At 42.6% G+C, this 18421-nt stretch overlaps 1 protein-coding gene across 4 annotated transcripts in view; it reads right to left on the reverse strand.

Moving 5' to 3' along the window:
* The window catches only part of NOL8 (nucleolar protein 8), a 38874-nt gene extending 21751 nt beyond the window's left edge, over window positions 1-17123 (reverse strand). Inside the window, exons 1-7 of one of the 4 annotated variants that reach the window (XM_081151310.1) lie at window positions 16807-17123; window positions 15752-15941; window positions 15175-15237; window positions 13788-13866; window positions 12300-12435; window positions 3765-3833; window positions 102-1958 (exon numbers count right to left, since the gene is read on the reverse strand). In XM_081151310.1, the coding sequence (XP_081007436.1) occupies window positions 102-1958; window positions 3765-3833; window positions 12300-12435; window positions 13788-13866; window positions 15175-15237; window positions 15752-15890 (2343 nt within the window). In that variant the 5' untranslated portion in view covers window positions 15891-15941; window positions 16807-17123. Of the gene's footprint in view, window positions 1-101; window positions 1959-3761; window positions 3834-12299; window positions 12436-13787; window positions 13867-15174; window positions 15238-15751; window positions 15942-16806 lie in introns of all 4 variants that reach the window. The other 3 variants (XM_081151312.1, XM_081151311.1, XM_081151313.1) reach the window with 3 other exon arrangements.
* Between the last annotated feature and the right edge of the window lie 1298 nt (window positions 17124-18421).

The raw sequence follows: 18421 nt of genomic DNA on the forward strand, positions 1-18421 counted from the left end.
GTGGGTGCTGAGATACTGACTCAAAGAGGCACCCTGCCTTCATGGGAAGAAAAGGGTGCAACTTTAGAGTTCTTGTTAAACCAGACTGAAAATATACGCACCAAATTAGCCAGGGCATTGTGAACCAGCTTCTTTTGTGTGTCTTTTGCTTTCTGCCTTGCCTCTAAGGCTGACAAACGCTTCTGATTATCTTCAGCATGCTTATCCTTAGCATTACCATCTGAGGAACTATTAAGAGAAAGTGGGAAGTCAGTTTTACTCCCTTGAGGGTTCCTCCTGGAGGAGACCTTTGGTGCCACGCGGCTGGGTAGATCAGGCCTCTCTTCAGAGTCCTCTCCTGTCTTTGTGCTCCTGTGGCAACAGTCTTCACCAGAACCTCTCACAGGGGCCTCTGCACCAGGACTTACAGATTTCTTATCTTTTATTGTCAACAGACTAGAAATGGGATTTCTATTTCCCTTTTCTGAACTTCTAGGGGACCCCACTTTGTGATTCTGGGTCTCAAAAGTACAGTGCTTCTTCTGAGGCTGAGTATGGTTTGGGTCATCTGCTTTCTTTGCACACTGGAAAGGAGTCAGTTTGCTTGATGAGCCATTTCCATGTGGGAAGCCCTTTTCCATGGACATGCTAGTGGGATCCTCAAGTTTCAAGGAATTCTGATTTTTGTTAATATTGCTAGAGGCAGCATTCTCTTTTAAGGATTTTTTCACTGATTCCTTTCCGTAGAGACAGCCTACTCCCTTGAATGCCTGGATTTTTAACTTCAAGTTGTTTTCCTTTGGTTTCTGTTTTCCAGGGGTGTTTTGTTCTCCTTCTAAAAGGGAAGCCACAATCTCTTCAGGATAAATACACTGTCGACCTCTGTGGAGGACACCAGAAGTCCTGTGGCTGTTGGAGTCTCTGTCACACCTGGAGGTGGTTTCCCAGCCATCACTCTCAGTACCTTCTTTTGGAACCTTCAGGTCACTGCCAGCCAAATGTCCCAAGTCAGCTAAAGTAAGAGTCTTGTGGAGACAGTTTTTCATCATGGCCTTAGACTCATCTTCCTCAGGCTTCGCTGACTCTGACACAGGATCAGCATCTTCACTGCTGCTGGAGCTGGACAGGGACTTACAACTAAGATGCTTAACTCTATGACTGATGGCTAGCTCCACATTGTTTTTTCTCTTTTGTACTTTAATACAATGATCAGAATGCTCAGAGGTTTTTTTATTTTTCAAAAAAGTTTTCCTGTATATGGACTTCTCCATTTGTGAAAGTTCTGTCTTCTTTTTGACCTCACCAGTGTTTTTATTCATTGCGGTATCCTCTCTATCTCCTGAATCACAGCTGCAATCACTTCCCACATTACCTTCACTATCAAGACAAGAGACATTATTTTTGATGCCTAAACCTGTTGAAGAATAAAGTTTGTGGCCATCTGATTTGAAGTCATCCCTTACAACTTCAGAGGGATCATATTCAGGTTCACTTACTGAGGACCATGTAGTTCTCTCTAAGTTTCCCTCTCTTGTGATCATTAGTCTTAATTCATCTTCAGAATTGATATCATCAGACGTGCTATTTTTGTTCCCAGTATTTTGCAAATCAGAAGTGTGAAAAAACATACTTTTAAGTTTCTGACTATCCGAATCAGGTACATGGGGTGATTTAAGAGTAATGGGATCATTAGGTATTTCTTGTGCAGTCTGTTGCTGTGTTAAGTGTGGGTTTTCCATTATTACCCTACTAGGTCTTGACCTTATAGCCAGAGACACAGGGCAACTCTCGTCCCTCTGCACTTTTATCATCTTCTTGGGAGGGCTGAAAAGGTCAGAAAGCTTTCCTCGCCGTTTCTTAGTCATAAGATCATTCCTTCCTTCCAATTCCCAAGTGAGATTGGATATAGGAATAGCATTTGTGAAATCCTCCCCTATTTTTTTTAAGTTGTGGCAGTATTTTGATGGATCATATTTTATGTTTCCAAAAGTCAAGGAACAAAACAAAGGCACTAGGTTTTAGGAAAACTTGTCAATCTACTGAAGCAAAAAGAGTACTGTTTAACCTTTTTTAAAAAATTTATTTTTATTGTTTAGGGTATTAAGGATGTTCCCCCATCCTCCCCTTAACTCCTCTGCCCTGCTCCTGTCTCACCCCAGGCCTTCACTACACAATACTGTTTAATCTAACCCTCAGTTTCCTATCCAACAAAATGAGGACTTCACTAGGCAACCTCAGGTTCTCTGGTATTGAGCATTCTATTCAGACTTATAATGAAGCACCATCACTATTAATTGGCAGAATATCTACTTGTATGGAGACTAAATTAAAGCAAACTAATTCAGATTATATTCTAGACACAGAGGCCCAAAGACTGTTCTGTAAACCTGAGAAATCCACCCACTGAGCTGATGCTGTAAAGCAGAACATAGAGGGATACCCAAAGGGGCACAGCTACACCATGTCCTTGGGTCTTTCTTTCGGCATTCCTGCTTTCTCAGTACTGGCCTATCCTAGCTCTAACTCTCCTAGCTCAATAACCTCCAGTTTACATCTCTTCACACACTGCAGGGCATTTTGTAGGTCTTTATTAGAAAGCTAGTAACTCTTTACCAGGGCATGTTTTGGTGCCAACATTATCAAGAAGGATTCTAGTTAATGTCAATGTGCTATGGTGACACATGGCATTTGTTGATTTCCTAATAAATAAACAGGCAATAATAAGTTGCTTTAAGTTATCACTCCTGGAAAGTTTCTTTGTTTATTTAGCAACTACTGAATACATGCCAAATATGTGAGGTCTTCCAAAAAGTGTCCATGGGCTCTCAGCTCCACACTTCTCTTCAATACCCTCCTCTTTGCTGTTAGTGGCTGCCATTGGTAGGAAGCCAGAAGGGAAAGAGGAAGAAAGGAGTCACTATTTCTCTGATCTTAGTGCCACTGGCAGGGAGGGCTCCAGTGGCCCCAGTAGCACAGGGGCCATAAGCAATGAGGACACACCTTTCTGCTTCTCTAACCCCAAGGTGGTAGCAGTTTGCTGCAGTTAGTAATCTCTGAGCAACCTATCAGCTTCCAGCTCCTCCAGCACCTTTTAAACACACTGGATGTACTACATCCCCTCTATTTGAAACACTTGGAACTGCTTCTGCTTCCCTAACTGACTCACACTATAAGAGCAAAAGATACACAAGTTGCACCCTCTGCCCAGAAGTTCATGACACTAGGAATTCAATCTTAACAATCTGACCTCATTTCCTCAAAGGAACAGGCATCTGAATTTGCTCATTCTGGGTCCCACACTATTTTTCCACCCATCATTCTCATGCTTTCTACATATTCCAATCTACTATTTTCCTCTTTCCTGGACTCCTTCCTTTCACTTTTCTAGTAATGTGAAACCCACTCTACTTCCTCCAAAGCCTTCTTTAGCAATGGCCCCATGTTCCTTTGCCCTACATTAGATCTTTCAGCAATGGCTTTGAACCCATGTCGAATGATAGGAAGGGCATATAAATTAGTAAGTGAAAAGGCTTGTTTGAGTCATCATTTGTATCACTTATTTATACAAAATCCCACTACATTCTCTAATTATTCTCTTAACTGTTCCTTGCATGTGGCAGTAAGGTCTTTCCTAGCCTAGAACTTGGGAACATAAAACTGTTAAATAAACATCTAAAGACTTCCTGACAGAGGCAGTGAAATTCTAAAGGTAGGAAGTAAACTTTTGCAATTACCAAAACTGTGCTAAATAACAATTTCTCTGCAAACCCAATTGCAAAGGATATTTTACGTTTATGTTGATTTTTCAGATGAAGAACAGGTAAGACTCTTCCAAATTTACTCACAACCCAATTCTAAAAGATAAAGAAAAATGAATTTACTATGTCACAAATGAAAAAGATTAACTACATTTCACAAATATAGCTTTCTTAAATCCTCACCCAAGGATATGTTTATTGGTTTTAGAGATGGGGAAGGGGAGGGAGGGAGGGAGGCAGAGAGAGAGAGAAAAAGAAAGAGAGAGGGAAAGGGAAACATGGATCAATTGCCTCCTACACCCACCCCAACTGGAGACCAAACCCGCAACCTAAGTATATTCCCCTGACCAGGACTCGAACCTGCAACCTTTTGGGGTATGGGATGATACTCTAACCAACTGAGCCACCTAGCCAGGGCCACAAATATAACTTTTTAAATAATTAAACTCACAGTCAGCTATGATTACTGTTGGGTTTAGATTTCTAATATTAAAACACGAGTTCTCAAAAAAATTATGTAAAGAAAGAAACACAAAAGAAGGAAAATTGATGCAATGATCCCATATAAACCGTGTGGGATGCTGCACAAGAAACATCAGTTGTTAGTGACACCAGGAGCATGGCAGCAAGAGAGGAACCTCCCATGAAGTTATAAGAAATCAGACAGCCGTAATTCAAAACAGGATTCCCTGTTCAACACACAAATACCTCTGAGGGATCCATGCATTGAGACATCTAAAGGTAGGCATATCAGAGTGAGCAGGGGAAAAGGAAAGACGGGAGGAGGACAGGTAGGAGCAGCAGATACAATCTGGGGCTTACTGCAGACAAATGGACATGACAGCAATGAAGAGTCAGGGCGACACTACTACTGGACAGAATTGAGGGACAGAGGCAGCAATGGGCCTGGACAGGTGGTACAAACTGAGGCTGAGCCCAGGGTCATGGTCAGAGAAGCAGTACAAAGGACTGCAACACCAGAAAAGGAAAGCAGCAGTCACAGAAACCCTTCCCCCCAACTCCTGTGGCCCACCCAGCATTAAAACCTTCCCTGGGCAGATCATGAACAGGCGAAAGCAACATTCAAAATCTAAACGGCCTGTACACATTACGACTTAACTCACTAGAAAGAACAGAGCCTCAGACTTGTGAAGCCCCTTCTCCTCGCCCGCCCATCACAGTGGAGCCTGGTGGAGGCAGCTGAGACACCTGAGACAGCAGTGTGGCTCGCAGCTTCTGAATACAGGGGAGTGATGCTGGGAGGAACGGAACAGGAGACCCACAGCCTGCCATGCACCACCACGGGAGTGGTGCCCTGAGACTGAAGAGACTGGGTCATAAAAAGGATCCCACCTCCTTGGAGGATAAGGGGCAATTTCCATGAATGAGGAGACACTAACCCATAGAAATCAAGGAAGCCCCAGAAGTGCAGGTAAGAAAAAACAAAAATTTGTGCTTCAGTGCCACCTACTGGTAAACAAAAGAAAGACTTCAGTTTATCAATATGCTAAGCCAGTGATTTTCAACTGGTGAGCTCTAAGAATTTAAAACATGCAGTACCTGACCATTTAGTCAGGGGTACTGACCTCTTTTCCCATAGACTGTCAAATAAAAAAAATGGTAACAGCCAACACAACAACAGCCATCTGGTGTGAATGCCCTGTCTTAAACCATTAATATATAGGTCATATAATAGAGTTGTAACTTATTGGTCATGTCGCATAATTGGTCATCTTCTGTCTGATTGGTTAATTCTTGGTATGAGAAATCCTTATACGCAAGTATAGGCACCTGATTTTTTAAAAAGTCACTTTGGAGCAAAAAGTGTAGGTAATTACTATTATTATTTTTTGTTAAATCAATCAAAATTATACCTTTTTTTGGGTCAGATTGGCAAAAAAATATATATTTTGGTGTGCCACAGAAGTTTAATAATTATTTATGTGCCATGAGATGAAAAAGGTTGAAAATCACTGTGCTAAACAATAAAGAGTCAAACACCCAAAAAAAGGAGAGAGATTAAATTCCAGCAAATGCCCAAATAATGCATCAAGCACAATAAATAACCAAGGTAGCAAAGGAGTTCAGAAAGAAAACAAAAGATATCCAGAAAATAAAGTTAAAAGATATGGAAGACAATGATTAAAATGACAGAGAATTCAAGATCACAGTTCTAGAAAAACTCAATAAGACAGAAGCAAATTAAAAAAACAAAGGAGTACTTTACCAAATAAACTGAAACTTTAAACAAGAACCAAACAGAAATCCTCAGTGCTCAGGAAGAGATGAGGCAAGAACAGCAAACACAGAAGAGAGAGCAGGCTGGACGGTGGAAAGTAGCAGTGACACTGTAGACAGAAATCCAGAAATGACTCAGGGAAGAAGAGAGAATTGAGAGTAAAAACATTAAAGAACTCCACAAAAACTATCTGACTCCATTAGAGAGCAATATAAGAACACTGGGGCCCAGCTGGGCGTGTCTCAGCAGTTGAGCATAGGCCTAGGATCCAAGCGATCGGGGTTCGATTCCTGGTCAGGGCACATGCCCTGGTTGTGGGCTTGATCCCCAGCAGGGGGTGTGCAGGAGGCAGCCAATCAATAACTCTCATCATTGATGTTTCTACCTCTCTCTCTCTCTCTCTCTCTCTCTCTCTCTCCCTCCCTCTCTCTGAAATCAATAAAGATATGTAAAAAGAACAAAACAAAAAAGAACAATGGGTATACCAGAGAGAGAGAAAGGAACAGAGAGCTTATTCAAACAAAAAATTGATGACAACTTTTCATACCTATGGAAAGCACTGGACACTTGACCTAAGAAGCATACAGAACACCTAATTATCTCAACCCCAAAAGGCCTTCTGGAAGGCACATTATATTAAAGCTGTCAAAAATTGCCCTGGCTGGTGTGGCTCAGTTGGTTGGAATGTTGTCCCATACACCAAAAGGTCGTGGGTTTGATTATCAGTCAGGGCACATACCCAGGTTGCCAGTTCGATACCCGATCAGGGTGCCTACAGGAGACGACCAATTGATGTTTCTCTCTCACATCAATGTTTCTCTCTCTTTCTCTCTCCCCTACTCTCTCTAAAATCAATTTTAAAAATTAAAAAAAAAAAAAGCTGTCAAAAATTAATGAAAAGAAAAAATCCTCAAGGCTGCCAGGGTAAAGACGACAGTAACCTATGAAATAAACCCTATTAAATTACCATCAGATTTTTCAGCAGCAACTCTATGAGCTGGGAGAGAATGGAATGAATCAAATATTCAAAATATGTAAAGAGAGACATCACGACATAATATATCCAGCAAAGTTATCCTTTACATATAAAAGAGAAATAAGGCTTTTCTGGACAAACAAAAGCTGAGGGAATTACCCACAACAAGACCTGCATTACAAGAAATGCTGAAAGGTAGTCTTCAACTTGAAACAAAGACAAAAGGATACAAAAAGATTAACAGAAGCGGGGAAATTGTAACTCTTGTTCAGAATAAGGTATTAAACATTTAAATATAACATAAAGGTTAAGGGAGATAAAAGCATTTAAAAATAAACAAGACAAGCCCTGGCTAATGTGGATCAGCTGGTTGGAGCATTCCTGCGCACTGAAAAATCACAGGGTTCGATTCCCAGTCAGTCAGGGCACATACCCAAGTTGTGGGTTTGATCCCTGGGTCAGGGTGTGTATGGGAAGCAACCAACTGATGTTTCTCACATGTATGTTTTTCTCTCTCTCTCCCTTTCCCTTCCTCTCTCTCTAAAGTCAATAAAAACATATCCTCAGGTAAGGATTAAAATAATAAAATTAACAAGACAAACAGCTACTACAATTGGAAATGAACACAGAGCATAAAACGGGATAATTTGTGACAACAAAAACATAAAAGGGGAGAAGAAAAGGACTGAACTTGCAAGGTGAATGAAGATAAGGTGCAATCACAAGAAAAAAAATGTACAAATGAAACATTTTTTGCATAAACCTAATGGTAACCAAACAAAAATCTAGAACAGAGATACATAACATAAGAAAAAGAAAACAGAGGAAAAAAATCATAGAACACCAACAAACTAAAATAACAGACAGAAACATAAGGGAAAAGAAACAGTGAAGACACAGAGCTGTCAAAAACAAAAAATAAAATGGCTATAGGACATTCTCATACATCAGTAATCATCCTAAATGTAAATGGACTGAACTCACCAATAAAATGACACAGAGTTGCTAGATAGATTAAAAAACAAAACTCAACTATTTGCTGCCTTCAGGAGACACACCTCAGCTACAAAGACAATCACAGTGAAGGGGTGGAGGAAGATAACTCCAGGCAAGCGGTATTCAAGGAAAGCTGGTGTAGCCACAGTCAAAACAGACAGAGTAAATTTCAAGATAAAACAGGCAACAAGAGACAATGATGGGCATTTTATAATGATAAAGGAGGCAATACATCAAGAAGACAGAACACTTACCAACATATAAGCACCCAACCTAGGAGTATCAAAATATATAAAGCAATTAACAGAAATAGAACGAGAAACTGACAAAAATACAAGTATAGCATAGAACATAAATACCCACTGAAAGCAATGCATAGACCATCCAAACAGAAAATCAATAAAGAAATACAGCCTTAAATGACACATTAGATCAAATGGACATGACTGATACTTACAGAGCTCTCACATTAAATACCAGACTACACACTCTTCTCTAGTGCACACGGAACATTCTCAAGGATAGTCTATATGTAGGGGCACAAAACTAGCCTAAACAAATTTAATAAAATTGAAATCATACCAAGCATATTCACCAACCATAATGCTTTGAAACTGGAAATCAACTGGAAAAAGAATGCTGGGAAAACCACAAATATGTGAAGATTAAACAGCATGCTACGAAACCACCATGGAGTCAAAGAGTAAATAAATAAGAGAGCAAAAGATATACAGAAACAAATGATAATGACAACATGACATATCAAAATTTTGAGGATGGAGCAAAAGCAGTAATAAAAGGCAACTTTATAACATTACGCCCACCTAAATATACAAGAAAAATCTCAAATAAACGACCTAACATTTCTCTGTAAAGAAGTAGAAAAGAAGAACAAAGTCCAAAGTCAGCAAAAGAAAGGAAATAATAAAAATTAGAGCAAAATTAAATAAAATAAGAGAATTAAAAAAACAACAGAAAAAAATTAATGCAAGAAAGAGCTGGTTGTTAAAAAAAATATATAAAATTGACAAAACTCTGGCTAGGCACACTAAAATAAAAACAGAGAAGACAAACAAAATCAGAAATGAAAGTGGAAAAGTTACAATGGACACAAAGTACAATGGATTATAGGCTATACGTCACCAAATTCAATAACATACAAGAAATGCACAAGTTCTTAGAAATATATATAACCTTCCCAGACTGATCAAGAAGGATTGGAAAAACTAAATAGATCAACAGAAAGGAAACTGAAAGTCATCAAAAACCCCCTCAAAAATAAAAGTCCAGGACCAGATGTCTTCACTAGTGAATTCTACCAAACATTCAGAGACTTGATGCCTATCCTTCTCAAACTCTTCCAAAAAACTGAAAAAGAGCTAATATTTCCTAACACATTTTATGAGGCAAAAACCTGATACCAACACCTGCACGGACACCACAAAAAAAGAAAGCTACAACCCAGTATTTCTGATGACTGCAGATGCAAAAATCCTAAAGAAGATACTAGCAAATTGAATACAATACATTACAAAAATAATACATCATAATCAAGTGGGATTCACTGCAGGGCCACAGGATGGTTCAACATACACAAATGACCAATGTGATACACAGTAATAAAATGAAGGACAAAAAGTCCCACGATCATACAACAGAAGCGGAAAAAAGCACCTGAGAGATACAGCATCCACTTATGAGTAATACACTCAATAAAATGGGTAGAGAAGGAAGTACCTCGGTAAAATAAAGGCCAAATCCCTCAGCTAACATCATGCTCAATGGCGAAACTAAAAGCTTTTTTTTTAAGATCAGGAACAATACGAGTATGTCCACTCTCACCACTCTTACTCAACATAGTACTGGAAGTCCTCGCCAGAGCAATAGGAAAGAGAAAGCCATGATTCTGTATAAAGATAACTCTAAAAACTCCACCAAAAGACTATTAGAAACAATAAAAAATAACAGTACAGTAAAGTTGCAGGATATTAAATCAATGTAGAAAACTCAACTGTGTTCCTGTATACTAACAATGAAATATCATTAAAAGAAAAAAAAAATCCACTTGAATTTACAAAAAATAGAATACCTAGGAATAAACTTAACAAAGGAAGGCCGGGCCGGCATGGCTCAGCAGTTAAGCATTGATCTAGGATCCAGGAGATCGCGGTTCGATTCCCAGTCAGGGTACGTGCCCAGGTTGCTGGCTCGATCCCCAGTGGGGGAGTGCAGGAGGCAGCTAATCAGTGACTCTCATCATTGATGTTTCTATCTCTCTCCCTTTCCCTTCCTCTCTCTGAAATCAATAAAGACATACTTAAAATTAAAAACAAAAAAACAACAACAAAGGAAGTGAAGGAATGGCAAACTATAAAACATTGGTGAAAGAAATTAAAGAAGATACAAAGGAATGTGAAGATATGGAATATCTGTAGCAGCCCCATTACCTAAAGCAGTATACAGATTTAATGCAATCCCCATCAAAATCCCAGTGGCATTTTCCAAAGAAATAGAACCAAAAAATCATCAAGGCAAACTCTCCCTTCCCTCTCTTCTTCCCCCACAGGCAGGCATCTCTAAACTCTAAGGGACCTCAGAAGACTTGCAACCAGGGGAACAATGGGCAGTGGCAGGTGTTTCCTGGCTAACCCCGGAACCAGTTTCCAAAGCCTCTGCTTCTCGAACTTCTCAGCTAAAGCAGCCCTGCCTCAGTTTCTTTCCTATAACATTTCTAGGGAGCCAAAGTCGCCCCGGCTAGGCTCTCTCCTGTTGCTTCTTCTATCCTAAGCCCTCTCTTGTTTCACTGACCCCAGCTTTAATAAACGTACCCTCAAAAAAAAATATCATCAAATATTTATGAAACCATAAAGTCTGGGAATAGCCAAAGCAATCCTGAGAAAGCAGGACAAAGCTGGCAGTACCACACTCACTGACTTCAAGTTACACTATAAAGCGGCAATAATCAAACATTGGCAAAACCCAGACACACAGGCCAATGGAACAGAACTGAGAACCCAGAAATGAATCCACATGCATATGGGCAAATAACTTTCGACAAAATAGCCAAAAACACAATGGAGAAAAGGAAGCCTCTTCAATAAAAGGCGCTGGGAAAATTGGGAAAATCAGATGCAAAAGAATCAAAGACCTAAATGTAAGATCCAAAACAATAAATAACATAGAAAAAAAAATAGGCACTAAACTTATGGACCTTGGTCTCAGAATGTGACCCGAAAGGCAAGGGAAGTAAAAGTAAAAATGAATGAATGGAACTATATCAAACTAAAAAGCTTCTGCACAGCAAAATACAATTAACAAAAGGCAACCAATGGATGGAGAGAACATATTTAAAAACAATATCTCTGATAAGGGGTTCATATCCAAAATATAAATGAACTCATACAACTCAACAACAACAAAACAATTAAGAAATCGGCAGCGGACCTGAGCAGGCACTTTTCCCAAGACATACAAATGGCCAACAGATTTATGAAAAGATGCTCAACTTCACTAGCTATTAGGGAAATGCAAATCAAAGCTACAACGAGGTATAACCCCACACCTGTAAGAGTGGCTATTATCAACAAGAGAAGTAATAACAAGTATTGTGGAGAAAAGGGAACCCTTGCACACTGCTGGTAGGAATGTAAACTGGTACAGCCACTATGGAAAACAGCATGGAGGTTCCTCAAAACATTAGAAATAGAGCTACCTTATGATCCTACAATCCCTCTTCTGAATGTCTACCCGAAAGTTTGAAAATGTGTCTGTAAAGATGTATGTACCCCTGTGCTCACTGCAGCATTATTCAAGGTGGCTGAGACACAGAAACAACCTAAGTACAGTGTCCTTTGATGGATGACCGACAAAGACCTGATACATACATGCAATGGAATACTCCTCAAGCATAAGGAAGGATGAATACTGCCACGTGGGACCACACTGACAGATGGGGAACGTGTGACTTCACTCACATACAGGACATAAAAGTGAAGCGACAAACAGAACAAACAAGCTCACAGACATGGACAACAGTACGAAGGCTGCCGGGGGGAGGATTGAAGGGCGCAGGGGTGAGATACATGGTGATGGAGGGAGACCAGACGTTAGGTGGTAGCACACAATGCCAAATACGGACACTGGAGACCTGGCTCCACTTGTTTTGATTTTTGTTCCTGTAAAATGAAGGAGAAATGTGCTTACCCAAGAGTTGTGAAAGCACTTTCAAAACCATAAAGCATTATGTTAAAAGTATTACCTATGCTAAAAATAACTGCTTTAGACATGATACCCAGTCAGGTGGTCCCAGGATTAGGCTCCTGGGCTAGTCTGGCTACCAGGAGAGACTCACTTTGTGCCCGGGTACTTCTGTCCCTGGCACAGCTTTCCCAGGGAAGTCCACCATCCCCATCCTCTCTGACAAGCTGCTGTTGCCTACTGTTGATCTTTCCTTCTTTGCTTTGGCTTCTTCTCTCTCTCGGGCCAATCTGAATCAAGGATAGAATAAATAAACCAACCATGCTGTTAACGGTGCTTGTTTTATTATTTAACTTTTAAAAACAATATAATGCTATTTAACTTTACAGTGTTCATTATAGGGACTCTCAATTTTCCTTCAGCTTGAGCACTCCTGGCACTTTATCCCTCCCAACCTTTCCCTCTTCTTCACGAGGAACAGGTGTCTCAGAGCCCCGTCTGCCACGTCCTGTTTCTAGCCTCACCAATGAAGAGAATGCTGATTCAAACTCCCCGCCTCATCTAGGCCTGAACCACTGAGCTGATCGACCATCGCTCTCTGCCTCTGGTCTGTTTCCCAACATTCCACCTTCCAGAACTCTTAGGTTTATGCTCCTAAGGCACACCTGCAGGCACTTCAAGGCAGTGGCACTGTGTTCCCACCCTGCTCAGGACTGGGGCACCAGCTCCTATACATAGTAGGGACTGAAGTGCTACTGAATAAAAGCCTCATCACTATACTGTTCACAGATGTTCCCAGCTGAAGAATAATATCCAATTCTCACCTGTCGCACCAGACCACTCCCTAAAAACATGCCTCCTGCTTACCACTTGCCTTAAACTCCTTTTTCTTGATCTAGAACAATCTTATCAACATTGGTCGCTCCAGCTGTATGTTCCTAAAACGTTTCCTCTTTTGAAAGTTCCCAAACTTACACAATCTTTCCTCCCCAAGAATGCCTTCAGAATCTTAAAACACTCAAACAGTTGTTACAATGCCTTGTTCTTAATCACTTAGCTAATTAATCTTATGCCTCTCACAAATGGATTTCCTATTACCTTTATCTTTGTATGACACTAGCATTAACAGTCAAAAATGACATAAGCAATTTAGTGGTGCCAATTAAATTTTCAAGCGTATATAACTAAATGACAAAGCAACTCTTCTGGCAGCCCCACACCCCAGAGGAAGTCTTGAATTATGCAGGAGCCATGCTCAAGGGTCATCTATTATCATGAAAAGGTGGAAAATCTAAATGTCCATCAGTGAGGGGTGGCCAACTACACTGTGGTATAGCAATTTTCCAAAATAGTACTAAATAGTCGTTACAAAAAATAGGGACGATCTATATCACCACAAAAGGTTGTTTTAAAAAAGATAACATAGGCAAATATTTTTATAGCTTAAAATATACATATGTAAATGCACTGCATTATCTTTATTGGTGGAGTCAGGGGTTGTGAGGAGTCACAGCTGAGATGTCTGAATCTGCTAATACCATAATGAATACATTATTCGATAGTTTCAAATCAATTAAGTGAATATACAAAATCATTTACAAAATAAAAAATACTGTTTAAATTCACAAAGAGCAAATCTTACCTGTGCAAAAAACTTTCTTTTGCTAATTGGATTTGTAGTGTTCCACCTTTCCATTTTGTATTATTTAAAACAGACATACCTATAGAGTAAAGAATTATTACCCAATTACATCGCAATGCAAAAATACATTTCAGGATGTGCTTTTTCTAATTATTTAATCCCAAGGAAAGCACACTTGTCAATCATGAAGAGATGCAGAGAAAACAGACTAAGGAGTGAAAAGGCCTAGATCCTGGTCTCACCTTAACCACTTAAGAGTGGAGCACTTACATTCCATACCTACCAGTGAGACTGGAAGATATGAATGAGTCAACTGTGTAAACTATAAAGCAAAATTAGTGTTATGTGTTTATAAAGTAATCAGAAACCTCTGGTGAATGACTGATATTTAACATTTCCCCACACTAAAACTATAAAATGTTAATGTAATTTTCGTAAGGGAAATCAGAAGACACTTTGGAATTCTGTAGCACCTCACTTTTATTTATCACCTCATACTAGTTACTACTGTGTAATTTCCAAACAAATTAGCTGCAAGTGACTGAACTGTGCTTGAACGGCTATGCTCCAGTGGTTGATTTTTCTCAATATTTTCTATCAGGTTCATTAATAATAACCACCATCAGAGAGAAGACTGTATTGGTAGGCACTATTTTAAATACAAAGGTACTATTCAATTTGATCTTCACAGTAATATTGAGGCAAGCCATATATTTGTTATACATCAGATAAGCAAACTGGAGCTTAGAAGTTTAATTAACTTGCTAAAGGTCACACATCAGAGCCGCTGTGTTCTTAACCACAACTTGTTATATCTACTTCCTCACTGAACAACAGAATAGAGTTTTTTCAAATAAAATGAAATGCAAGGGTGATGGCCCTCTTTCTCTATTAGCAGTACCTCTTGACTTTTCAGCTTCCAAATAACTAGAACACATTTCTGCATCAGTGGCAGTATGGATTATTTCCCTTCTTCTTCAATGAAGACCACAGTTTGCCCTCAGCTTTACTAAACTTCTTGATAGACATTTTTTAATTCCAAGAATATGGCCTTAATGACAAGAAGATACCCTCCCTGAGAAATGAACACGCTGGAGAAGGAGGGGTATCCAGTGGGATATGTGTAACAGGCAATTTCTATGAAAGTTTTGTTTCTTGTCCAAAATATTTTAGAATACCATTGTTTAGCAAACCCATGAAAATGTGCTACCACATGTCTGCTGATGCCAAATGGTATGAAACTAAACCTGCTGAGTTACAGGATACTGGAATTTTCTTGGTCATAGTTGTCCCTCCGGATGACTTAAAAAGTGGCTGTTAAAGTTCAGATTTAGAACAAAGTTATTCGATGTTACGCAGTGACATAAACATATAGAAAACATCTTACATTTTTTCAGGTCTGTTTCTGCTACTCTGATGTTGATATATGCAAAGACTTTCTGTGGGTTTCCTAAAAAACAGAAAAATAAATTTATTTAAACTCCTATCCAGAGAACAATATAAAAATGATTAAGTTTCTAAAGTTGAAAAACTTTATTTTTCACTGGACTCAAAAATTGCAGTTTTCTAAGTATGATTATCAAAATATCCTAAAAAAAATGAATAAGAAAAAATGTCAAGTGGTCAGTTGATTGTGTTATTATGTAATATGCTATGATTATGTTAGTGACATTCTACTTAATAAGACATTTAATGAGTATTAGAACGTTAGCTCTGAAAACTGAAAGTTACATGTTTCAGAAATCTGATGCTTTAGAATTTAGAATATTTCTGATCTCAGGAATGTAATTCTGGACAAGTTCCACATCATACATCATACCTCCAGGGCATGGCTTGGGGTATATAGGACAGTGTTTTACAATTATACACAGGGGCTAACATTCATCTCGGTGGTTCCTTTATTTTGTGATAACTAACTTGAGGTAGGTCTGCCTTTAACTATCCAGGAAAGACTATAAATTTACCTTGGTCATCTTTCCGAGTGATGATCTCCACATCAGAAACTTCTCCAAATCTGCTAAACTGATTTTGTAGGTCCACCTCAGAAATGCTCTGGCCAAGGCCACCCACAAAAAGGCGCTTTGTTTCTCTGTTGGCTTTCATAAAGGCTGGGCATACACTCAGTGTGTTCTGGTAGGAAAACCAATTTTCTATCTACAGAGAAGAGTTTTTTCCATTAGTTCTTTCAAACCTAATTAAGAAAAAACCCCAACTCACCCTGAACCTTTGATGACAAATTGGTTACCTAAACTTTCACTATTATAGTGTTTCTAAATTTTATCCCTGGAGATTCTGGTCAAACCCTACATCCACTTTCCCCATGAAGCCACTCTGGAACAGCACTTCTGCACAGACACACAGGTACAAGGAGATGCTTCCCCTCAAATGAGCTCAATATTATACCCCACCCCTCATTTACTTCTCCACGTTGTTAGGCATTTTTCTTATATTCATTTATAATTCCTTTATTCACTTTAACAAGTGTTGAAAGAAATGAGATGTGGCAGGTCAATATGCTAAAGGGTAAGAGACAGAGCTCAATCCTGGTGTCCCTCACAGTCAGTGAGAAGCAAAGGATGCAATTACAATACTGTGTCACAAGAGAGAGCAACTGATACCACAGCTAATACGACTTTTTTTTAACTCTGTGCCAGCGCTGTATGACGTAGTTTGCGTGCACCTTATTTTTCAGATGAGGAGAGATTAAGTCACATTCCCAATGCCATTCAGAGAATTAGTGAAGCCAGAATTACAAACCAGGTCTGCTTTCAGAGCCTGTAATGCATAACTATACTAGGAAGGCTGTTGGATTAGAAGGGTCTCGGGAAAACTTCGAGAGGTTCGGAGACTTGAGGTCCTATGAGATCTCTAACCGCCGTAGCACCCACAGGCGCTCAGCGGCCACACCCCGCCTTTTCCGAAGAGCTGGCCGACTCCCCCACTCTAGACCCCCAAACAGCGCCAGAGGCCGAGGTACGGCTGGCGTTCTAGACAGAAGGCTCCCCTGCCCCCAACCTACCCACTGCGGCCTCCTTGCCCCGAGGACCGCCAAGCGAGAAGGAACAGGAGAGGCCAAGCGGCCGGGCACTTTCCGGGGCCCAAACTGACCCCTTGGCACGCCTTCTTCCACGCGCAGCCCCCAGGCGCCTAACTTCTGGTCACGTGCCCCACGAGGCGGAGTCTCTATTCCTTCCTACCCGATTTCCAACTCAGCCTCCTAAGGTTCCCGTACCATATTCAGTTCCCTAGAGCTTATTTCGCTTCCCGTCGTCTGGGATGCCGCGATGCCTCCGCCACCCTTCCCTCAACGTCCTGAAGACTCCAATATAACTCCATGGTTCTTTCTTAAGAGGGTTATCGCCTGTTTATCCACGCCGGGACTGGGTCGGCGGAAGTGAGAGAGCGGAAGAAAAAAATGAGACGCTCCCCGTCCCACGGTCCCGGAAGCTACTCTTCAGCCACGCCCGCGGTTGGGCTGCTCCAAACTCCACCAGAGCCGGGAGGGCCGCCCTGACCTAGGGCTTCGGGCGGAGCGAACCGACTCTCTCCCAGCGCAGGGGCTGCGGGGGAACGGCTGTGGCCGCCTGCGGGGCGGCAGGGTGCCCGGGACAGTTTGCGGGCTTGGGTCGTCGCACAGGCGTCGCGCACCCTCCCTCGCCCCCCCCCCGCTGAGTTCCTGGGATGGTCCCGCCCCGAGCGCGCGACGCTTGAAGCGCCGGCGGGCGCGCGGCGGTCAGGCCGCCTCCGCTGGCGACGCGCTATGGCCGCCGAGCGGGCGGCGGTGCGCGCCCTGGAAGCCGAGGTCGCGGCCCTGAAGCGGGCGTGCGAGGAGCTGCCGGCTCCCGGGGGCGACGCGGCCCGAGTCCAGTAGGTGCCCTGCTCAGTCCTGCGGGCGCGCGACCGTCCTCTCGGGCGTTGCGGACCTGTCCGCAGAGGTCGCCGAAGCCCCACCCGTGGGCGGGAGCGCGAGCGGCCCCGCGGCGCCGTGAGGGAAGCGGGGCTGCGGTCCGAGGACTGGGCGCCGCGGCGCACGCGGGCGGGGCCGGAGGCGGTGCTGCCCCCCCAGGGGGCGTGTTGGCGTCCGGCCGCTGGCCGCAGGCGCGGTCCGTGGGTGACGGCGCGCCGGCCGGGAGGGCGGGCTCCTCCGCGCGCCTCCTCCGGGGTCGCACCCGGCGGCCCTCCGCGGTGGGTGCTGCTTAGCCCCGCCCGAGCGCGGAGGGCCCGAGGCGGGGCAGTCACGCTGCTCGCCCGGGCTCGGGGCGCGTGGGCGGCGGGCCTGGCGGGCGCCCGCCGGCCGTGGACGGGAGAGCGCGTCGGAGGCGCGTGGCAGTTGCGTGCCCGTGTCGAGCGCGAGGGCAGCGCGGAAGCAGAAACTGCCTTCGGCCCCCGGTGGAGGCGCGCTGGCCGCGGCTGCGGGGAGAACGGGGCTTCCCGAGCCCACGCGGACGCGAGCAGGAGTCGCGCGGCCGTCCGCGTGGGGGGTGGAGCCCGAGGGCGGAGGAGGCCGCCCCCGGCGGAGGGGGGAAGCGGGCGCGCGGGAGCCAGTGCGCCCCAGGGCGGTGGGCAGCTGGAGGTGGACGGAAGTGCAGATGCTGGGCTCGCCCGACCTGCTAAGTCAGAGTCCGCGCTTTAAC

Source organism: Miniopterus schreibersii (genome assembly GCF_964146895.1).
Source record: "Miniopterus schreibersii genome assembly, chromosome: 11".
NCBI lineage: Eukaryota > Metazoa > Chordata > Mammalia > Chiroptera > Miniopteridae > Miniopterus > Miniopterus schreibersii.